Genomic DNA, 25,126 nt, shown 5'->3' on the forward strand with positions numbered 1-25,126 from the left:
AGCCCAAAAATTGCTTAGAAAGTCTTATCTGCCATGTTTTTTTTATTAATATTTTCCAGGGAGAAATTTGCAATGATAAAAGGTATCCTTATGGTCAATTTTGGTGCCGACCAACAGGTTATAAATCCCTGTATTACTAGATACTGGTTTTAGCTGGTTGGCTGTAGATGGGGTTTCTTGTTTATTATGGGAACATAAAAGACGACTTCCCCCACAGACTGGTTAACACGGTGCTGCAAATGTCATAGGTTGGATCCCAGGCAGACGAGATATCAACATGTAATGATGGGTGGAAGAACAAAGCAGCCTGGCTCAAATACCATCCTCTTCTTCTTAAAATTGAGATTTCACTGTAGAATTTACATCCAGAAGAATTTATTTTGCATACAGAAGCTTTAAAGTGGACCTGTCATCCAGACACAAAAATCTGTATAATAAAAGTCCTTTTCAAATTAGACATGAAATCCAATTTCTATTTTTTATTAAAGCATTCATAGCCGTTGTAAGCTCATTTAAAAATCTCAGCTGTCAATCAAATATTGTCTGCCCCTCCTCTATGCCAGTGGCATAGAGGCGGGGCAGACAATTACTTTCACTTTCCATTCAGCACTTTCTAGAGGTCACTGTTCTCTCCACATTCCCCCGTTCTCTTCACCGTTTAATTGTGTAACCAGGGCATAGGAATGGACATCGGGTCCCCCATTCTGGTGCACAAACAATATTTTGAGATGATACAAGGCTTGCCTTAATAATAGTGCCCATAAAATGACTCCTGCCTGCTTGTTATAATTATGAATTCCCAGACTGAAGGAAACAAGATTCAAATAATTTATATAGTGTAATTAAAGTTCATGTTGCTTGACTAATTTGATAAAATAAGATTTGGAATGTTTTTTTTTGGGTGACGGGTCCCCTTTAATGAACAGTGCTTCAAATGACAGATACCTATTACCCAGAAAACTCCAGGTCCCAAGCATTCCAGATAGTAGATCCAATATGTGTGCCTGAAGATTCTTTTGTAGAGACAATGATCAACTGATAAGAGAAATGATACTTTGTACCTACCTATAACCATAAGTGCAGCTTAAGATGTGATTTTCCAGCTGGGTGAGGCATGGTTGTTGAATAGAATAAGCCTGGGAGCCAGATCTGCTGCTTGAATCCATCAGGAGGAATACTTTATTTTCCTTGTAGACTTGTAAGCAAGATTACTATAATAGTAGTAAGTCGTGATTTATTTCCTGTTCGTTTTCATTACCTCTCTGGAATTGGCATTGATTTGTAGTATTATAGGGGTTATCCAAGATATTCCTTGGCCACTTGCATGGCGATTGTCAGATTTGATTTAATGTTCTCTGCCTGAAAATAGAGAAAAAAGAAGAAGAAGAAAAAAAAGGAAAGGAATAGTTTAGGCAAGGCATTCACTTGTTATGAGCTGCTAAAAGTACATTTTAAAACCATCTGAAACGGGTTAAAATCTGCCAAATAATGCCGGGTTCATTTCTTGTGAAGAAGGCAATCTTTATTTGAACAATGTCTAAAGTTTCCTTGTAGGTTCCATAAATATTTGTCGGTGTTCCACCTTGCAAGACCCTTGCGAGCCTTTGGCAGCGATGCTTGGTATCTGCTGAACAGTCAATGTAAATAGATTTGGGGCAGATAAACCGGAGCGAGCAGAGTACCAAATATCTAGAGGAGAGCCAACTGGATTCTTGGTTTGGGTTTTCTACTGAAGAATGAAGCTATGGGTTTTTTTTTTAAATTTACAAGAGTGGTATAGTCCAAGAAGCTACTGTGTCTGATTGCTCTTTCCTAGTGTTATCTCTGACCTGGAAGAAATAGGCATTAATGGGCAAACCAATAGATTCTGGTGGAAATATTAGTTGTGTTGGTCACTAACAGTAATAGAATGAAGTGTGTGGGTTCTGTCACAGTGGTAAGCTTTGCTATTTTTGCAGTGCTGGGGTTGTAGGTTCAAATCCAGCCAAGGCATTATCTGCAAGTTGTTGGTATGTATTCTCTGTATCTGCTTGGGTTTCTTCAGGGTTCTCCAGTTTCTTCTCACACTAAAAAAAACATATAGAACATGCTAGTTGGCTCCTGATAAAACTGGTCATAGAGTAATGGTTAGATTGTAAGAAACATAAATAGATAGGGAAGGAAAAAAGGGTACATTTTCAAGCTGGATCAGAACTAGAGATTTTCTTGGCTCAGTAAGTGGCTCCAGCAGCAACAGGTAGCTCAATACTAATGGAGGACTGGCAGTTCTGCATTCTCACTGTGTTCCCAACATTGTTTACAGCGTTGGCTGAAGCTAAAATGTGCTTGAAAAGCACATTGAAAAGAAGGCGTGAAACGTTAGTTCGGAGGGTAGGCTGCATGGCTCAGCAGCAATTTGATTTTATTGCAGTTATGCCCTTGGAAGAAGATCTTTAACTGTTAAAGTTATAAATATATGTAAGTTGCATAGAGAACACGGCAACTGCGACTAGCTTTCTGATCTGGTCCTGAGCCAATAATGGTTCATCGGTACCACTGCTTCCCCGCATGTTCTCGATGTAAAAGGAGAATCCCAGAATCTGCAGAATTAAATGGTTAATGCGAGTCAATGGCATTGCCTTGCACGGCTGGTCCTCGATGTCAGCCCGAAAGGTTAATATTCTTTGTGCTGACAGACCCTGCTATCCAGTACACGGGAATGGCACATAAACAGTTCCACCGGTCGGGCGCTTAGATGTGTGAAGATGAGACCCACTACTTTGATCTGAATGGCTCTTGCTTCCTCTAAGATTAGCCGGAGGAAGGCTGGGGTGACCAATATTACAATATCCAATTACAGGGTTCTAGCATGATATCAAAAGCAGAAGTTTTTACAGGTATGGGAGCTGTTACCCAGAATGCTCGGGTACTGGGGTTTTCCGGATAATGGATCTTTCTGTTATTTGGATCTTCATACCTTAAGTCTACTAGAAAATCATGTAAACATTAAGGGGCAGATTTACATAGGGTCGAATATCGAGGGTTAATTAACCCTCGATATTCGACTGCCGAATGTAAATCCTTCGACTTCGAATGTCGAAGGATTTACCGCAAATAGTTCGATCGAACGATTAAATCCTTCGAATCGTTCGATTCAAAGGATTTTAATCCATCGCTCGAACGATTTTTCTTCGACCAAAAAAACATTAGAAAGCCTATGGGGATCTTCCCCATAGGCTAACATTGCACTTCGGTAGGTTTTAGGTGGCGAAGTAGGGGGTCGAAGTTTTTTTTTAAGAGACAGTACTTCGACTATCAAATGGTCGAATAGTCGAACGATTTTTAATTCGAATCGTTCGATTTGTAGTCGAAGGTCGAAGTAGCCAATTTGATGGTCGAAGTAGCCAAAAAAAACATTCGAAATCCGAAGTTTTTTTTATTCTATTCCTTCACTCGAGCTAAGTAAGGATTAATTATTTCTAAGTACAAGCTACTGTTTTATTATTATAGAGAAAAAGAAAATCATTTTAAAAAAATTGGATAATGCAGATCTTTCTGGATAACTGGTTTCCGAATAACGGATCCCATACCTGTATTATTATTATTATTATTATTATTATTAAGACATATTTAAAAAACACCAACATATTCTGCAGCGCTGTACAATGAATGGGTGCACACACTGAATATAGAGATTGCAAATATCAACTCATCAGATTCTTCTGTGTATGGGCAAGCAATAGAGCCATTTGGTAATTCTTGTGCTGTCCTTGGCTTTAAGCAGAGCTTCAGAAACTGTGGGACTTGTGAGACAAATTTGGGGAGAGTTCTTGTTTGCTGTCCTAGATATTTCTAATTTGAGAAATCAAACACAATTAAGCTTAATGTGTTAGTGCTCGGTGTTGCTCAGTAGTGGCCCTGAACACTTTCACCCATCCAATTCATATTGCATGCAGGGAGCAAGGATATAGGCAATTATTTTCTACCTTCTTTATTATAATTAGGGATGCACCGAATCTACTATTCTGGATTCGGCTGAATCCTTCATGAAGAGTCGCCCAAATACCGAACCGAATCAGAATCCTAATTTGCATATGCAAATTTGGGGCAGGAAAGGAAAAAGTAGAATTTTTTTTTTTACTTCCTAGTTTTTTGATGAAAAGTCACATGCAAATGCATATGCAAATTCGGATTCGGTTCAGCCAGGCACAAGCATTCGGCCGAATCTGAATCCTGCTGAAAAAGGCAGAATCGTGAACCGAATCCTGGATTCGGTGCATCCCTAAATGTAATTAATTAACCCATATTTAACCAAGTGGTTACTATCGTTACTGTTCTGTAAAAATTACAGATCAATAAATAATAAGCAGTATTTTTATATATTCCTGTAATTTGAAAAAAAATCGTTTGAACCCACAGGTCTGAGAACCGTTGGCTTAGCAGTATCAGTATTATCTTAAAGAAAATGACAACAAGACTTTCATTCTCTCCTTCATCACAAAGTTTACAGCGGAATACAAGGTTATTTACTGTAAATTGCGTCTTTCCGAAAAAGCCCAGCACAATATGCACAAGCTTCTTGGAATTTCCTTCTTGTAATTATGTTTAATGTCTTAATAAAGTTCTCTTTGAACTAGATTATGGTAAATGCTATCTTAAGAACGATTTTGTGTAGGGGATGGGGACCATATGCAAACTGCTCTTTCTGAGGTTAGCAATAAACATGGATCGTTTGAGGCTAGGAATGCACAATAGAAGGTTTTTTTGGGGTGATTGTCACATCATCAATGATTAATAAGTAGACTACAGGGTCTGGATAAAGGCAACAGTGTGATGCTTTACCCAGATAATAATTTGTTGAATTTTAGTTGCTTAAGTTCATGGGAAATTTAAAAAAATATAGGACTGATTTGTGAAACTATTCCCAGTCTAGCTTTTATATATAAGGCACAGAAATTAAAATTTAAAAACATGACATTAAGGGGCAGATTTACTGAGCTCGAGTGAATAGTTCGAATGCAAAAATATTAGAATTTCGAAGTAATTTTTTCGACCATCGAATTGGTCAAATTAGATCGAATTCGATCGAATCGAATGATTTGAAGTTAAAATCATTCGACCATTCAACCATTTGATAATCGAAGTACTGTCTCTTTAAAAAATCCTTTGACTCAATACTTCGCCAAATAAAAGCTACCGAATTGAATGTTAGCCTATGGGGACATTGTAGATAGGTTTTGGGCACTTTTTATGATCAAATAAAAATCATTCGATCGATTGCTTAAAATCGTTACAGCCGATCTTTTTTCAAAGAAAATTTAGAGTTTTTTATCCGGCAGCGCCTCTTTTTTCTCCTCTCTTTCTCCATGGATGGGCGATTAGAACTTGCAGTAACTGAGTATACATTAAAAGTTGCCCAGCTGTTCAGTTAGACAGGTGGAGGATTTTCTTTTTCTTTTCTTTTTTTTTTTTGCACTGGACAGAAAGTGCAAAAGCAGTTGCTCTTTTCTCCGCAGGGTGAGATGCAGTGGCGCTTTTGTTTAAATCAGAAAGGGAATTATACGGAATATTGTATATATTCATCTGTACACCTTAAAATCAAGGCAGGGCATTGACTATTCACATTTATGAATCATATTAAAAATGCAGTGCTATTTACATATAAAAATCAAAATGACATATAAGAAAATGACATAAAAATTTCTGGGGAATTTTGTCTGAATTTATTTGACGACATTTCTTACAACTGTACTTTAATTTAAAAATTTAGAAATTTAGAAAAAATTTAAAAAAATTAGAAATTTAAAAAAAAACATCTTTTTTTATTTTGTGTTGAGATAAATTCATGTTATATAAGAATGGTTTGCGCAGGATATATTTTAAACTAGATAAATGGTGAATGAGGCCGCATGGAGTGTCCTCACCCAACTTAGAAAAGTAAATATAAATATTAGAAAAATGGGACTTCAACTCCAAATGACCAATTCACCATTACAATATTAATTTGGATATGGAATTACAAAATATTCTGAGAGTAAAAATAAAAGGCAATATTTATTTGTTTACCACCATGCCATGAATTGGTTAAAAACATTTAAAAACCAAGGAAACAGCGCTGCATAAGGACTGAGGGATCCCTCTCCACTGACAAACATACAATGATAAATTAAAAGTTTGTAAAGTGGAACTGAGCCACTCAAAATGGGTAGCTGATAAAAACCATCCTGGGTGTTATTCTTATAAATTCCACAGCCCTTAAACTGAGTCTGACAAATAAACCTGTAAAAAGTGTCTGTCTGACTTTTTGTAGAAAAACTCGAATTTTTCATTTTTTTTTTTTTCATTTGAATTTTTCGGGATTTATTAAAGCCCGATGCTGCAAAAAGTCAGAATCCAAAAATCCACCGTCGCAGACCTGCCGAGGTTGTATATAAGTCAATGGGAGAGGTCCCTATGCTATTTGGAAATTTATGTGGTTTGCTCTGGAATTAGCCTGATAATCCGACTGTTTAGGCAAAAATCGGTAAATTCAGGTTATAAAAAGTCCCAAAAAATCAAGGATTCGGGAAAGAACTCACTCAATTTTATCGAGTTCTTCCCTCATCCGATTAAATCAAGATTTTTGAACAATAAATAAATTGAAATAAAAAAAATCTGAAAAATTCAGATTTTGATAAATAACCCCCTCAATATGCTTCTTTTTTTTTTTTTTTTTTTTTTAGAAAGAATTATTTCAGTTGATATTCATCCATTCTTTTGGTGATTTCTAGAGCTGAATTTAATATCTGGATATGTTCACATGTATGGGACCAGTTATCCAGCTTGGGCCCTTGGGTTTTCCAGATAAGGGATCTTTCTGTAATTTGGATCTTTATACATTTAAAATACTAGAAAATCATTTAAACCAAATAGGCTGGTTTTGATTCTAACAAAGATTAATTATATCTTAGTTGGGATCAAGTACAAGCTACTGTTTTATTATTACAGAGAAAAAGGAAATCATTTTTAAAAATTTGGATTATCTGGATAAAATGGGGTCTATGGTCGACAGCCATTCTGTAATTCTGAACTTTCTGGATAATGGGTTTCCAGATCCCACACCTGTACTGCAAAGGCATGAAAGATTTTAAAATGAATATTTATGTTGCATAGTCAACTTTTTACCAGGCTGCTGCAATTGAATTATTTCCATGTTATGGTCATGGATTCTTATTTTATCTTGAGGTATCACCAACACTTCACTTCTTAACTTGCTCTTCTTCTTGAAAAGAGCCAAAATTATTTGTAAAGGTGGCCATAGACGTAACAATTGCCATCTTTCTTGGAACAGATGTTTCAATACACACGTGTAGAGCTGAATGGTCAGATATACAGAGAGAAACAATAAAATTCTACCTCTATCTGATGATTCAGCACTAACAATGGCTGATGTGTGGGAGCCTTCAAAGACGCCCAATCAAAATTTTCCATCCAGCCCGATCGAAGAGCCGACCGATTTCCAAGTCTTCTGCCAATATTGGTCGGCTCTTTTCCCACCATACAAGCACAGAATATCGGATGGAAATTAGTTTTGTACGATATTATCTGTGCGTCTATGGCCACCTTTAGACCTGCATTAGAGTCCTGCAGCAGGTCGGGTACCCGCGGGTTACCCGCAAAAACCTGCGGTACCCTGCGGGTTGCAGGTAGAAGATTCGGGAGCAGGCATAGACGCGGTTCTCCAGGTTTGCGAGTCGCGGGTCATCTCAATAGTTAGTTTTACTCCTTTTTTTCTGATCACTCCTACTTCTAATGATGTCACTTCCGGTTTACAATGACAGCACTTCCTGTTTTACTCCTTTTTTTTCTGATCACGCCTATTTGTAATGACAGCACTTCCTGTTTCTTGGTGGTCAGTGGGTTGTGATCGGGTTGAGGATAAGGTACTTTCGGGTTGGGTCGGGTAGCGGGTCCAAACGGGTAAGTATGCGGTTTGCAGGTCGGGTTTAACAAATTGGTTCCGCACAGGCTTCGTTCAGTTTGATGTTGTATTTTGTCTGCCTGAGAGAAGTGTATAAAGCAGGGGTTTCTAAGGGGTATAAGATGATGAAATGCTCATCCATTACAAGCTGCATACAGTACAAAACACAATTTAATCATTCGGGCCAGATGGTCTACATCACAGAAACATTAGTGGAATAATTGCACTGCTTGAAGGGCCAAGCTCTTTAGATCTTCTTTTCTAGTTATAGGATACTTTTAAATAAGCCTCTTGTAGCCACGTGGGTATGTTGGCACATATTCTGCTGCTCAGCTGGGATGTGTTAGGATCTATACATGGAAGAGTTAAGTTCAACCTAAGTAGCTGATGTATCAGTGGTATAAGGGCGATAAGCTAGCACACATTTCAAAAGATAAATGCATTGACTTATTGTTGACCTTGACTGCAGAATTAATTATGCTCTATTGCTGGTTACTATACATCACAACATACCGTCACCTCTGCGTTGCCACATTTGTTTTTCTACTTTCTGCACTCGGTGTTGGGATAATTATGTCACATACGCAGACTCGGCCGGACAAGAATAACATCACAGTTCACTTCTAAAAAAAAAAATGTATGAGCTAATCCTTGTCGGCCAAACATCAGAGGCGTAGTGATAGATTTACACAAATGAGAATAATTGTTAATCCCAACGTATCAGTCCCCAACTAAAAATCCACGTTATGTTTACTCTATCCAACCTTTTTCTACATTGGAAAAAAATTTGCAAAATTTGGTTAATGAAATAAAAATAGAAATGCAAATGTTAAAAAAAGTTTGCTACCGGTCTTGTAACCCATAGCAACAAATCAGCAGGGGTCAAAAGCAAACATTGGACTGGTATAAATTGTAATGTCTGTTGAGAATTAGATGAAAAAACTGAGATAGATTGCTGGAGTTGGTTTTATTTTAGACTTACATACTTCTTTTTTGTTTGTTTTTTTAAATAAAAATGTCCTAAAAAAGCAATGTATGTGTAGCTCTTGTTTCTAAGATGCAAATGATAGAGGAATGTGATGCAGAAAGATTTTTTTTAAAAATTCTGTCGACTTGCGTCAACACATACATATTCGAAGGATTTTACTTCGACGGCCGAATATCGAGGGTTAATTAACCCTCGATATTCGACCCATAGTAAATGTGCCCCACAATGTTTGGTTCATAAAAGCCACAGCTGATAACCTTTAACCCATTAATTATATTTAAATTTACAATTTGTTTCATTTTTACCTTCTTCAGGTCCCCCGCGCATATCTGACAAAGTGATACACCGGCAGACAGTGAGGCTGGGAAGAGCCATTAAACTTTTGTGTCCAGTAGAAGCGGACCCGCCTCCTCTTATAATGTGGATGAAAGATGGCCGTACTATCCACAGCGGCTGGACGAGGTTTCGGGTTTACCAACATGGGATGAAGATCAAAGACGTGGAAAGTGAAGATGCAGGAAGTTATATCTGCAAGGCGACAAATGGATTTGGAAGTATCAATGTTAACTATACACTTATCGTAATAGGTAAGAACCAGATTGCCAAGAATTCTTCTAGCATAAGAACTACAGCTTCTTTCTTGCATACCAAAAGCGGATGAGTTTGAAAATGAAGAGTTTTCATGAAGTTCTATAAACAAGTTGTATATGAACCAAAGTTGACATCTAAAAGCAAACTTTACACCTATCTCTCTAGTCAAGAAGTTTTGTTAATTAAGGGGGAAAATATACAGTGATAGTGAAATTATACAACTGCCTCCTGGAATATCCATATGCCATCCATTTATCTGTTCATTTGAGACCCTGAGGCTGTTGCTGGACCTTTTGTGATGGTGATTAGTGATGGGCGAATTTGTCCCGTTTCGCTTCGCCACAAAATTCGAGAATTTCCTGCAAAATTCGCAAAATGGGAAAAAAAATTTGCCGAATACAACATTGATGCTGGCAACAACTTCGAAGCTGGCGACATTTGACGCCCATTAAAGTCAATGGGCATCCGTTAGTTGTCGACGCCGAACTTTTGCGGCAAATTCGAGAATTTATTCGTCGCCAGCCGAATAAATTCTCCCATCACTAATGAATCTGGGCAATTCTTACTTTTTATTATCTATAACTTCCATGAGTCTTTACATCATTAAGGGGGTTATTTATTAAACTCCGAATGCCAAAAACTTGAAAAATTCTAGGTTTTTTTTACTATAAAATCAGAATTTTTATTGGGAAAAAAACCTCAAATTTTTCAGGATTTATTTATTATACCCCAAAGATGGAAAAAGTCAGAATTTGAATATCTGGCATCTCAGACCTGCCAAGGTTGTATATAAGTCAATGGGAGAAGTCCTGAAGATATCCTGACCTACACCTGGTTTTGTGCAAAGTTTTGTCGTTTTTGGGCAAAAATCTGAAAAAAATTAGTTTTCAGGCTAAAATCTGAAAAATTCATACGATTAGAATTTTTTAGACGTTTTTCAAATTTTTTTCAAGTTTTTTCCTGAACTGGAATTTTTCTGGGAAAACGTATTAATAAATAATGGAAAATAACCCCTGCGGATTTGGTTGGAGTATATGTCAGAAAATAATGAAATAAATTTGTATTTTGATAAATAACCCCCCAAGTATCAGAAGGAGGATTTTTTTCCTTATTTTTCCAACGTACAAGGGAAAAATGTTCGTTTTTCTTTATGAGGGACTTTAGGAAAAATGTACTTACCCGTTGCTCAAGTTTTAAATTGTTTTTTCTTGAAATATTGAAGAAGAGATAAAATTAGAAAGTAAAACCCCTTTAACTCAAAAAGACAGACCTGTGTTTATATTTAAAATAGCATAATGTTCCCAATAAGCCTAAAGCTAAGACATATGGTTAGGCAGTATATTTTTAAGAGACTAGTGTTGGTTGGCTTGTTAAGGAGAATTGCATCATATTTTACAACTCCAGTTTAAGAAGCACCCCCAGTGGTCTGTAATAAGTCGTGTCCGCTTTAGATTGACTTCAGACGCTGCAGTAATATTTATAGCTTATCAGTCTCCGCAACATCCTCTTGTAATATAGTTTTGACTCCTGCTTTAATGCTTTCAGATGGCTTGCAAAGTTAAAAACAAAATCAAATATAATTTGACCACATACCCTACTCATGCTGTTTCCAGATGCCTTGGTTTATCACAAGCTGGGTAGAATGGAAGGTACAAGGATTATGTGTGATGCAAAAGAAACATCCACTTCTTTCATTCCTCAAATGGTCTTTCCAGTACTAGTGCATACTTTATACAATCACATGGAATGAATGGAACATCCCAACATTTGTAGAGCATCTGCAGATATATACGTACACAAGGCTTTTCCATTTTCAAACAGTTTTATCTCCTTTGACATGAAACATGAAAAATGTATTATCTTCTCCATTCTTCCTTTTTTGTGTTAAATGGAGTTGGAAACCTGGTGAGCCATATGTTTTGAGATTTCGGTATTGCTCTGTTTATGTAATGAATCCAGGTTTGTGTTATACATTTTTCTTTGAGTAGGGAGATCTAGAGAGTACTGTGTTGGCTATTGGTAGTCAATCAAGAAAGAACTGAGTACTGTGTGGACTATATATAGTGAATAAAGTACCCCCTCTTGTAAAATATAAGGATATTATAAGTTACCGAGGAGTTTCATGACCATATAAAAGTACGAGGCCGAAGGCCGAGTGTTTTTATACAGGTCATGGAACTCCAAGGTAACTTCTAATATCCTCATATTTTGCAACTGGGGGTACTTTATTTATTATAATACACAAATTTCAGTGAGTCATGTGACAAAAATGACATCAGAACTCACCGTTTATAACTGATGACATCAGAACTCACCGTTTATAAGGATATTATTTACAAGATATTCATGGCTTTTGTGTATTATATATATATATATATATATATATATATATATATATATATATATATATATATATATATATATATATATATATATATATATATATATATATATATATATATATATATGGAGTATTAAGTGATTTACTGGCTATAGGTAGAAAGAATAGGAGCATCTCCTGAGTACTGTGTTGGCTATAGGTTACTGACTCTTAAGGTGGCCATACATAGGGAGATCTGCTTGCATCGCCAAACGAGCAGATCTATCCCAGATATGCCCACATTGAAGTGGGCGGTATCTGGCTGATCCGATCGTGGGCCCTAGGGCCCAACATTCGGATCAGAATGGAGACCAAACAGGTGGTCGGATCGCAGGACCTCATTAACAAAAAGATTCGGCCGCGATCCAACAGGATTTTTTAACCTGCCCGATCAGCATCTGGCCGACTTTGGGCCAGATATTGATCGGGAACACCCGTCGGATGGCCCCACACATGGCCAATAAGGCTGCCGACTCAGTCTATTGGCAGATTTTTTATGGGGGCCTTTAGAGGCACATTTATCAAAGGTTGAATTTTGAATTCATGTGAATTTGAGCTCCCATATATTCTAAATTTCGACCAATGGAAATTTATTAATAAAATCAAATTTTTTTAAACTCGGATGAATCGACCCGAAAACTGATTTGATTTTTAAAAGCTCGATTTGAGTTTTTTCTCAGAAAAAAACTAGAATGTCAGGAAGGCTGCAAACAACTCCAAATTGATCCCTGGACGTCTCCCATTAACTTATACAGCAATTCGACAGGTTTTAGGTGGTGAATAGTCGAAAAATCGAGTTCTTAAAGGGCAGAGTATGATAAATCTCAAAAATTTAATTCGAATTGTTTTTAAAAAATTCAAATCGAATTTGAATAACTCCCTAGTCGAATTTGTCAGTTTTGACCATAAAAATATTTGAAAATTTTAATTCGAATTTTGAATTCAAACCTTGCTAAATCTGCCCCTTAGAGTAATAAAATCTTGGGAATATTCCATGGATTATTGGCTTTTGGTATTAAGAGCAAGAAGATCTTATACTGTAGGTACTGCATGGGCTAAAAGTTAATGGTTCTTAGAGTAATTAGGTCTTGGGAGTAAAGTGGCGATTACTGGCCATTGGGTGAAAGAGTTGAAGATCTTATGAGTTATCCTATGAGTAGGTTCATGGGTTTTAGAGTTTCTGGGTAATATTGTATGAAATATTGCATTGGAGACTTGATAAATAACCTTAAATGATGCAGGGTATTTTTTTAAAATAAACCGCAATGTACATCCACTATATGGACTGAAGATACTAAGCAGGCGCAGAACTATGATTTAGAGAAAACAATTGCTCTGGCCACTTTTTATACACCCCTTTCCATTGTTTACACCCAGTGCGATGTCTTGGAGACAGAAGTTCAGGCAGCAGTTGCCTTACAAAGGCTATAGATTTTATAATATTTTTTTGTGCTTTTGCTCATGTAAACAGTGCTGCACATAATCTATAGTTTTTGTTATTTATTGTACAAGATAACGTTGAACAGTGAAGTTGAAAAATGTTTACACTTAATCCACGTTCTTTGTAGAGCAAATGAAGGAAAGAATATGGTATGTAGTCAGAGTCAACCTTCTAGGCTGTTTTCTTATTTTAGAGGGTTATTTATTAAGCTCCTTTTTCTAGTCAGACTTTTAAAGGGGAAGACAACTCAATTTTTTCGAGATTTATTAAAGTCGGATGGTGTTAAAAAACCAATGAAAAAAGTACTCTAATTCAGACCTGCCGAGAACATGTAAAAGTCAATGGCAGATGTCCCGTTAACAATTGTAAGAATTACAGTTGCGCTGGGTTTCCAAAAAAAAAAATAATGTAGCTTTCGGGCGGTTTTAAGAAAAACTGGTAGGTTTTAAGTGCATAATCTGAAAAAAATTGTGGTTATTGGATTTCTTTAGAATTTTTTCCTGACTTTTTCGCCCAAGAAAAATTAGTGAAAATGTATTTATAAATAGGGGGGAAAGTACGTGCGGATTTGGTCGGAGTAGTTTTCAGAAAATAGTGAGAATAACCCCCTCAATCTTCTGAAACTCAATTATGAAAAAACTTTTAAAATAAACTCAGTCAACTTTTTTCCATGCTCTATTTTCCCCCCCAATGATTAACATACTCATTTGTGATATTCCATTCCTTTTTAAAAATATGTAAAAAAAAATTAGAATTGAATGTTATAAAAATTATGATTGAATGCTTGAATTTTAAAGGGGTTGTTCACTTTCCAAACACTTTTTTCAGTTCAGTTGTTTTCTGATTGTTCACCAGAAATAAAGACTTTTTTCAATTACTTTCCATTATTTATTTTTTACTGTTTTTCAAAAATCGAAGTTAACAATACACCTCACATTGACTTATATTGAAGCTCGTCAGGTTTTAGTTGTCAAATTTGTTCGCTTACATTTTTTCAACTAATTATTCATGCAAAATTAAGTTCTGAAAAACTGGAATTCAAAAATATTCATGCTCCTGATTTTCTGCTGTGATTTTCTTAAATGATGGCAAAAACTCTCATTTCAATTTGTATAATTAGCTGTTGCTCAGGTTTTTAGCCAAAGAGTCTGCAGAACTATCCATAAACTCATTTGTAGTAATGATAAAGGAACGATACTTTTTTTTCTTTATTAAAACAGAATTAACATGTTTCCAGTACCATATCAAACACTGGTGTATAATACCCCTTTAAATTGAGGTTACTACAAAAATCATCTAAGGGTCAGGGCACACGCTCAGATTCGGGGAGATTAGTCGCCTGTCAATAATCTTCTCTTCTTCGGGGCGACTAATCTCCCTGAACTGCCTCCTGCCGGCTAGAATGTAAATCACCGGTGGGATGGCACACACGGATCAGTTCACACACGGAGCAGTTCGTTTTCCGAAGTCGCCCGAAGTTCCTCGTGAGGCAACTTCAGGCGACTTTGGAAAACGAAGCGCTCCGGGTGCCATCCCGCCGGTAATTTTCATTCTAGCTTGCAGAAAGGCAAAGTTTCTTGGAGATTATTCGCCCCAAAGAAGAGATTTGTCGCCAGGCGACTAATCTCCCCGAATCTGACACTAAAAATGTTTTACAAAGGATAATATTTGGAAAAGTGTCAGAAGGCTGAATCTAGCAGTGTTCTCCAGTCACAGGATGAGCGGGATGAGTGAGTAAAACACAGAGAATGAATGGTTTTACCAGTAGTCAAGTCTAGCAGGCTTTGTGGCTTACCACAAGATTTGGAATGCCAATTATTTACAAGAACAAAAATTACAAGCTCCGGGAGAAAAACTCATCTTAAGCTGCAAGAATAACTTTCTTAACGAATAGTACAAAACCATAAGTAGAAAAAAAAATGCCAAAAAAAGGAATTAAAAGCACAAAAGTAGCGAGAATGGAAAAAGAAGTAGAACAATGGTTTAAATTAGTTCACACATCAGAGAGTGTAGCGCTGCTCGTTTTCTCGTGAACACGGTTCAAATCCAACATCCCATAGGGATTCGAGGGGAAGTAAGTGTATTTCCTATTAATGCATATTTTCCGGAGTAGAACAATAATGTAAACAGCAATACTCGTTCGAATATATTTTACCATCAGTTAGATCCCCTAGCCGGTGTTTGAAAATGACGATGTTAAGTTTATACACGTGGGAACTTAACTGAGATCGCAGCTGGTTCTCTCTATAAAACCTTTTTTCATTTACCCGTTGGAGAAAAAAAAGTAAACAACGGCTGTTTTCGTTACACAAATATATGGAAGGTTATGAATGGAGTCTTTATGGAACCATGGTTATAATTACTTGACTGCCTGACCTCTTTGGTGCAAGAGTTTAAGAGAGACCCAGCTTGATCCTAAGTAAGTATGGAGAAGGGAAGTGCTTTGGTTTGTGTTTTTGGGCTATGAAATGCGGTGCACATTATGCCCATTATGCCCATTGCCAGTTAACTAATGGGTGGCTGTACTTTAGTGTATGGCGCCCTCAAAAATTTTTTCCAAATATTGCCAGGCTAAGCAGTATTGGCACCCAAGGCATGACTACTTAACCCAGTGCCCTGTCTGCATGTCCCAAGCTCAATATTGGCCTTGCCCTTTTTTTGGTCTGCAGCTAGTCTTCCCTATGACCTCAAGCTCCCTCTGCAGCTTTATTTTACTTACCTGCTTCCACTTGCATCCCAAAGCATGTAACTACCCCAATTTAGTTGTTTGTTCTTTTTTTGCCCCACCATGTAGAGTCCTGTAGCAGGTCGGGTACCCGCGGTTTACCCGCAAAAACCTGTGGTACCCTGCCGGTTGCGGGTAGAAGTTCCGGGTGTGGGTATAGACGCGGTTCTGCGGGCTTGCAGGTCGTGGGTCGGGCCGCGGGTCTTCTCAGTAGCGATTTTTACTCCTTTTTTCTGAACACGTCTACTTCCAATGATGTCACTTCCGGTTTACAAACTTCCTGTTTTACTCCTTTTTTTCTGACCATGCCTACTTCCGACAAAGTCACTTCCGGTTTACAATGACAGCACTTCCTGATGGTCAGCGGGTCCGGGTTGTGGGTTGGGTCGGGTAGCGGTCCAAGCGGGTAAGAATGTGGGTTGCGGGTCTTTCATTCCCAGTAATTCGTTATTACGCTATTCCTTTGGACTTGAATCAGTTTGGAGACATCCTGAAAATCAAGGTTTTTTGGGTTTAAAAACTCGAATTGCATTCGATTCGAATTCTATTCTAGTTTGCAGGTCGATCCCATTCACCTGAGTTTGAAAAATTTAGATTGGTCATTTTTCCCCTGAATTTCGAGTTCATGGGAGTTTTTGCAAACTCCCATGAACTTGAAATTCGACTCTTGATAAATCTGCCTCCAAGTGTTGGGCACCATAATTATCTTACCATGAAAAAATCAAGCTGGCAGCAGTGGTACAAGCTGGCCACAGTTAAAAAAAATACATCAGCCTCTGGGTGTTAAAATACATAAATCTGTCATCATTAGCCAGGGTAAGGGGTCATCATCCTTTCTGTACAATGAAGGAACTGTGCATAATTATTGGCCAGAGAGTTCAGAACAAAGTAAGCCTTTAACAAATACTCCAGCGCTGATAGATGGATGTTTGCAAGGAATTTAATGTCTTTAACAGCATTTAGTGAAAGCAGAGTCTAGGCTTCAGAGCTCTCGGGAATACGAGTCTCGACTCTTCTTTTCCAGATGCACTGCCAAAAAGAATGCTTTCAGTCCCCAATTTCAACTCAGAAAAAGGGCTCTCTGAAATCACATTTCTGAAAAAAAGATTTAACACAAAGGGGGGGTTGGATACATTTTGTTTCTAGAAGGAGAATGAAGAAAGCCTGAGTTTGCTAAAAAAAATCAGTCTCCGTATCCGCAAAATGAGAAATGCCCATTCCAGGATGTCCCCCATAGGCTAAAACAGCAATTTGGCAGATTTAAGGTGTCGAATAATCGAGAACCAGTACATGATAAATTTTGAATCAAGTTTTAACTAAATCTAATTATTAAATTCGAATTCAAAATTTTAAGTTTTACTTCGACCCTTGATAAATCTACCCCTTGGTATCATGCCTGTCCCACAGGACAAAGCTGGATCTATTCCTCTTCACCTGAATTGCTTCATAACATTTTGGGGCAGATTTATTAAGTGAAAATTCAAATTTTTGAGTTTACATTCTAGCCGGCAGGAGGCAGTTCAAGGAGCTTAGTCGCCCCGAAGAAGAGGAGATTTGTCGCCGGGCCACTAATTTCCCCGAATCTGAGCGTGTGCCCTTACCCTTATGGTGTACATTTTATTTCTAAATTACACTGTTTACACTGCAAATAATTAATTCTACCATGTAAAATTTTTAGTTGTAATATTGGTGTGTAGGTGCATCTCAAGTCATTTTGCCTGGTCATGTGCTTTCAGAAAGAGCCAGCACTTTAGGATGGAACTGCTTTCTGGCAGGCTGTTTTTTCTCCTACTCAATGTAACTGAATGTGTCTCAGTGGGACCTGGATTTTACTATTCTATCTACAAGGCAGCTGGTATCTTGTGTTAGGGAGCTGCTATCTGGTTACCTTCCCATTGCTCTGTTAGGCTGCTGAGGGGATAGGGAGGGGTCAATATCACTCCAACTTGCAGTAAAGAGTGACTGAAGTTTATCAGAGCACAAGTCACATGACTTGGGGGAACCTGGGAAACTAACAATAAGTCTAGCTCCATGTCAGATTTCAAAATTAAATATAAAAAAATCTGTTTGCTCTTTTGAGAAATGGATTTCAGTGCAGAATTCTGCTGGAGCAGCACTATTAACTGATGCGTTTTGAAAAAACAAGCTTTCCCATGACAGTATTCCTTTAATCTGTACCTGCCATACTATTCACGGATTCTGCCCAGAGAATACTGGGACATGTGCCTGGAGGATGTTGCCAGGATTCTACCAGATCATCTCTATCCATTATCCAAGCCTGGAGCTATATTTAACCTTTATGATGCCCTGTGTTTTATTTATTCACATCAGTCCCTGACCCAGTGGAGCTTACAATTGAGGTATCACACAGTCGCAGTAGGGCCTGTTTTATCACAGGTCATTAAACTTGCCTGTGTGGGGGTTGTCCCTAAGGAGAAGACATACAAACTCAGTGATAAAGTGGGGATGTTGGAGATCACATGTAGCTGACGCTAGGAATCGCTCCAGTTTCGCCAGCTTGAGATTCCATTTCTGAGTTCTTCAATTCCTCTTATTTATAGGAACCGAGAGGGGCATCCAAAAAGTGTTCTGCACCATATGTGGGTACACTTAAAACACAACTTCCATTTTGGATGCACATAAATACATGCTATATGCTATTCTGTACATAATTTACATTCTCACTTGTGTCTTGCAAATGCTATATATATATATTCATAAAGTATATATGACCAGCCCTAGGATTACTGGCACCCTTTACAGAACATATAATTGGCACTCCCCAAAAGTGCACAGAAAATACAATCCAACTGGTTTCATGCTATTGGTTGTATAGATGCAACCTTTGTGACATTATCACATAAACGAAACTGGATTTACTTATATAATATAAGCCAGAACATATCTGTAGTACAGTATAGGAAAAGCCACTCAATGTTTATGAGCAGCTGTAGAGTATTATGATTCTGCATTTGTTTGTTCATGGAAGGGAAGGATTTAGGGAAGGGAGTGGACAACAAGAGCGAGAGGGCTCTACTTGACATGTAGAGTAGAATTACTCTCCAGAGAAATCCCAGGAATCTCACAGAAGAGTGAGATGGCGCCTTCTCATTCTCTCCACACAAATCTGTATTTGTGCGGTTTCTTGGGTGCCTCCAAAGAACTGATTGGCCGGGGTGGCTTCTTCTGGTTGCCAATTGTGTTTACTGAAAGAGGAAAACACAAAACATACTTCACCCTCGGTTGTCATAGTTCAGCACCTTGGCATATGGGTGGAACAAATGAAAAGACGTTACAATTTAAGACTTAAAGGAGAAGGAAAGTTACGGAGGCATTTTATTGCCAATAGATTAGCTGCATTAGTGCAAGCTAGAATGCTATATTTATTCTGTAGAATGCTTTACCATACCTGAGTAAAAAGCTCTAGAAACTCTCTGTTTGTTTAGGATAGGAGCTGCAGTATTAACATGTTGTGACATCACTTCCTGCCTGAGTCACTCCCTGCTCTGGGCTCAGATTACAGTAGAGAAGGGAGGGGGGGGGGAAGAGGAACAAACTGAGCATGCTCTTGCCCAGGGCAATGAGGTTTAAGCTGAAGGCAGGAAGTCTGATACAGAAGCCCATGAGTACACAATAGAAGGAAAGAAATGCAGTGTTTCTTTTGACAGGGGACCCAGAGCAGCACCACTTTGGGGGTTTACTGGTATATTTAGATGGACCTTTCTGATAAGGCTTACTTAGTTTTAACCTTTCCTTCTCCTTTAAGGTTGTAATATCTTGGGGATGCCTTTAAAAAAACAGGTGCACGGCTTATTCCAGTTCTGGTAGTCCATAACAACCAATCAGATGTTTGATTTCAAATGGCAGAACAGTAAATTCTCCATTAGATGACATTTCCTCAGCAGTTCTATAATGTTAGAGGCTGTTCACAAGATTAAATTGTTTTCTTTCATAGGATTTTTGTGAAACAGCAATATTATTATACCTTACAGACATTGCCAGGGAGTCCTGACTTCCCCGCCAGTTGCAACAAGAAGCTCAGGGAGGAACAAACAAACACAAAATCCCAATTTATGGCATTTTCCATGCAACCTAGTGACAGGTCCTGGTAAATATTTAAGTAGCCTTGGGCAGCGCATCAAGGAGAGTCAACTGTGTCTCTTTAGATGCTGTTAGGTACTGCTTCCCACCAACCACCTTTAGCAAAACCAACGGTGACCTTCTGGTTGCACAGACCACTGGCACGCATTTTCCTTTGCTACAGGGTAAGATACGTTACATCTTAGATGCTATGCTCATTTTGTATTTCTTATTATTCTAAAGATCTGCTAGTAAGGTCTGATGGAAGTTGTAGTTCAACAGCTAGAGTAAAAAAAAAACAGTTGTTTCCTGGCCATGATTGAGGCCAGATGTACTAAGCAACTGGAAAACTTTTATAGCAAGAAAATTCCAAGAATGCAAATAAATATAGTGTCCAGTGCATCCCATAGATCAAGTAAGTGCAGGTGAACTGGTTTGAGTAGGCCGTACCCAACTAGGCTGTTCCACCAGGAGCTAGCTTTCGTTTGAGTGCCAGCATTCTCTAACTATGCTACATTATCAGGCAGATTTATCAAGGGTCGAATTGCGACTTTGAAATCCAACTATTCAAATACTTCGAATATCGAAGTCGAAGTATTTTTTACCGAATTTGGCCATCGGATGATCGAAGTGAAAACGTTCGATCGAATGATTAAATCATTTGAATCGAACGATTTTAGAGTATGATCGAACGATTTTACTTCGATGTGTGAAGACTTAGAAAAATGGTATAGAAGATCCCCATAGGCTAACATAGCACTTCGGCAGGTTTAATTTGGCGAAGTATTGAAGTCAAAGTTTTTTTAAAGAGACAGTACTTCGATTATCAAATGGTCGAATATTCGAACGATTTTTACTTTGAGACGAAGTAAATTCGAAGTCGTAGTATCCTATTCAATGGTCGAAGTATCCAAAAAATTACTTCGAATTTTTTTTACCTCGAAAATTCCCTCAAATTTACTTCGACCCTTGATAAATCTGCCCCTAAATATTGGAAGGCAATTGACGCCTGGATATTAGGACACCTTATAACCTACTTGTTAAAGTTATCACCCGTTACCCAATTGTGCCATGTGTATGTGTCCCATGGTACATATATGTGAAGTGGGGAAGGCAAAATACAACTCAATAAGAAGAACACATCGAATAACAAGTTACGGGAAGCACCCACTTACCCAGTGTTCTGTATGACTTGTGCCTCATGTTATAGCTGAAATAGTAAAGGCGAAATACACCAAAATATGAGGAACGCCTTCTATGAACTCTTTGCTACTGTACAATATCCTTTCCTCAATCACAGTAGAGCGTTACAGTTGCTGTAGTGTATTTACCATGTATAAACAATTAAAATAATTAACTGCTCAAATTATTTCACTATAGTTAATATCCTCTAAACTTGTTTTTGAATAAATTAAGCCTTATATAAATACTTATCTTCCCATCTCACGTTGTTTAAATCCTTTTAAACCCCTGGAGCTTCACTTTGCACCTACTTTATTCACAACTTCGGGTGTCTTCGGAAAACGAAGCGCCGCGAGTGCCATCCCTCTGGTGATTTTTCATTATAGCCGATGGGAATATTGCGCGATCGTGGGGTGCTCTACCTGTTCGAAATCCACTTGTTGAAAGTGCTGGATGCTCAACCAGAAGACCCTTCCCTTGCACGGGGTCAAAGGTACATGTAGAGAATAATCCAGAAGCACAGCAGAATCTTGCCCAATGAAATAGCTGCTTTAATCAGCCCATGTTTATGTGAAAAAAAGACGCCCTCTTTTTTTTGGATAAGCATGGGCTACATAAAGCACCTATTTCAAGGCGATGTTTACCATAGGGATACGAAAATGTATATATATATATATATCCCCAATCCAATAACCGCTGTCCCTCCACGATTCTGCTCTCTCTCTGTTCTCCAACAGTTTTCAGTAACAAAAGGCAAAGGAAAGTAATGTTTAAAAAAAATTTGGCCGAGAGCACAAAGTGATGAGTCTGGCAGATTGATTTATAAACTGCTCTTTCCAAGTCCTGCTGCTGAAACATACCAATGTGTGACAATTAAACTCAACATCTGGAGCGTATTTGCAGAGCAAGCCCTAAGTAAACAGAGAGTGCATGTCCATTTCCTTCACGTTGGATTTCCTGTGGCTACCAAAAAGCTTAACTTTCAGATAGAGCTAATGATAACAGAGTCCGGCAAAGCTCCGTTAGATCCTGGTGGATATCGCCTGGTGGATGGCTCCATATTGGATTGCTCAGCTGTCACTCGTCTGGTTATAACCACGAGAACTGCTGCAAAGTAATGTTAAAAGACAACATAAACCCTGAAAACTTAATTTGCATATGCAAATTAATAAAATCAGGGAAAATTCCATCAACTTCAGGTTCAAAGTCACTCACACTCACACTCCTGAGCCTTTATCTTTTGTTTGTACAATTCAGATTCTAGAAATGAATCCTGAATCAGAACATCTCTACTTTAAGGGGCAGTGAAAATCCGAATTATAAAAATTTGAATTTCGAGCTAATTTGTGTGTACTTCAGCTAGGGAATAGTCCAAATTTAAAAATTCGAATATCGAAATTTATCATGTACTGTCTCTTTAAAAATTCAACTTCGACTTTGCCATCTAAAACCTGCTGAATTGCTGTTTTAGCCTATGGGGGACCTCCTTGAACCTATTTGGAGTCAATTGGTGGACTTTGAAAAACCAAAGGTTTTTTTTGAAATTCGAATTTGATCGAATGCGATGTTACTTCGATTTGTACGATTCTAATTCGATGGAAAACTGACCTATTCGCCCAAAAAAAACTGTTTTTTTTGGATAAATTACGATTGGTATTTTTTAATTCGAATTTCGAAGTTTGTCGATTTCAGAAAAACTCCCATTACTTCGAAATTTGACCCTTTATAAATCTGTCCCCTAATCTGAAAAGTTATATTGAACATATATTAAAGGGATACTGTCATGGGAAAAAAAAACATTTTCAAAATAAATCAGTTAATAGTGCTGCTCCAGCAGAATTCTGCACTGAAATCCATTTCTCAAAAGAGCAAACAGATTTTTTTTATATTCAATTTTGAAATCTGACATGGGGCTAGACATTTTGTCAATTTCCCAGCTGCCCCAAGTCATGTGACTTGTGCTCTGATAAACTTCAATCACTCTTTACTGCTGTACTGCAAGTTGGAGTGATATCACCCCCTCCCTTTTCCCCAACAGCAGCCAAACAAAAGAACAATGGGAAGTTAACCAGATAACAGCTCCCTAAGGGTAGGGACACACTGGGCGATTTGGGGAGATTTAGTCGCCTGGCGACTAATCGCCGCGACTTTACACGACCAATCTTCCCCGAATGCCTCCCCTCGCTCTGCGCCTGGCTAAAATGAAAAATCGCCTGCGCTAATCACATGTGGCGATTCGTTTTCCGAAGTCGCCCGAAGTTTCCTCGTGAGGCAACTTCGGGCGATTTCGGAAAACGAATCGCCGTGTGTGATTAGCGCCGGCGACTTTTCATTTTATCCAGGCGCAGAGTGAGGAGAGGCATTCGGGGAGAAAAGTCGCTGCGATTAGTCGCCAGGCGACTAAATCTCCCCAAATCGCCCAGTGTGTCCCTACCCTAAGGGTAAGGACACATGAGGAGATTCAGGGAGATTTTGTCCCCTGGCTACTAATCTCCTTGTCTTTTGAGCAACTATCTCCCTGAACTGCCTCAGCGTTTTTCCCCATAGGCTACAATGAAAAGTTGCCTGCGCTAATGCACACAGGGCGATGCGTTTTCAATAGTTGCCTGAAATTGCCTCACTGAGGCAACTTTGGGCAACTATTGAAAATGCATCACCGTGTGTGCATTAGCGCAGGCAACTTTTCATTGTAGCCTATGGGGAAAAACGCTGAGGCAGTTCAGGGAGATAGTTGCTCAAAAGACAAGGAGATTAGTAGCCAGGGGACAAAATCTCCCTGAATCTCCTCGTGTGTCCTTACCCTAACACAAGATAACAGCTGCCTGGTAGATCTAAGAACAACACTCAATAGTAAAAACCCATGTCCCACTGAGACACATTCCGTTACATTGAGAAGGAAAAACAGCAGCCTGCCAGAAAGCATTTCTCTCCTAAAGTGCAGGCACAAGTCACATGACCAGGGGCAGCTGGGAAATTGACAAAATGTCTAGCCCCTTGTCATATTTCAAAATTGAATATAAAAAAATCTGTTTGCTCTTTTGAGAAATGGATTTCAGTGCAGAATTCTGCTGGAGCAGCACTATTAACTGATTCATTTTGGAATTTTTTTTTCCCCATGACAGTATGTATCCCTTTAAAGAGAGATGCTTAGCATTACAGTTAGGCAAAATTGTATTTTTTTACTTTTTTTATTTACTTTCTTTTTTATTTATCCAAATAACCTGCTATTTGAAAGCACACTTCTGATTGGTTGCTTTAAGTTGCTGTGGCAGAACGGTTGATGTCTTTTTTCATATCGCCACCCCATAGCTTGATAAAATCAAATCTTTTGGAGAGGGACATTTTTGTATAATCCCAACCTCTGCCTCTGAAATCTGATTTAAATATTTTGTGAAATTTTATATTACTAGACAGGAGCAATCACATGTTCCCTTTATCCTTTCTAAGCTTCCCTAATTTGCTCTCTTGCTTTTGCCTTTTTTCACTAGCATGATTCTCGGCAGCCTGTAAACCTTGTTCTTCCGCAGCATAGGTGCCAACAGTAGGTTGGGAAACTCGCAAGGGTCCTCGGAGATCCATAAACTTAATATCCCTTCCAGTTTTTATAAACCTTGTAAAAAAAAAAAAAAGAAATAAAATTACTTTTCTTTCTGTATGTGCTTAGGTTATGACGGCTGGAAAGAATTGGTAGACTATTTTCAGCTGTGTAACATATAAAAGCCAAGTTTGATTTATCGTAAATCTGACAGGTTAAAAATTTACTTAAAGGAGAAGGAAAGCTACCAAAGCAGTTTATTGCC

General features: G+C 38.1%; 1 protein-coding gene across 2 annotated transcripts in view; it reads left to right on the forward strand.

The window, feature by feature from the left end:
• fgfrl1.S (fibroblast growth factor receptor like 1 S homeolog) overlaps positions 1 to 25,126 on the forward strand; it is a 141,549-nt gene that overhangs the window by 77,214 nt on the left and 39,209 nt on the right. For both annotated transcript variants that reach the window (XM_018243001.2, XM_018243002.2), the window contains exon 3: positions 9,242 to 9,514. In XM_018243001.2, the coding sequence (XP_018098490.1) occupies positions 9,242 to 9,514 (273 nt within the window). The remainder of the gene's footprint in view (positions 1 to 9,241; positions 9,515 to 25,126) is intronic.

Source organism: Xenopus laevis, chromosome 1S, assembly GCF_017654675.1.
Source record: "Xenopus laevis strain J_2021 chromosome 1S, Xenopus_laevis_v10.1, whole genome shotgun sequence".
In the NCBI taxonomy this organism is placed as follows: Eukaryota; Metazoa; Chordata; class Amphibia; order Anura; family Pipidae; genus Xenopus; species Xenopus laevis.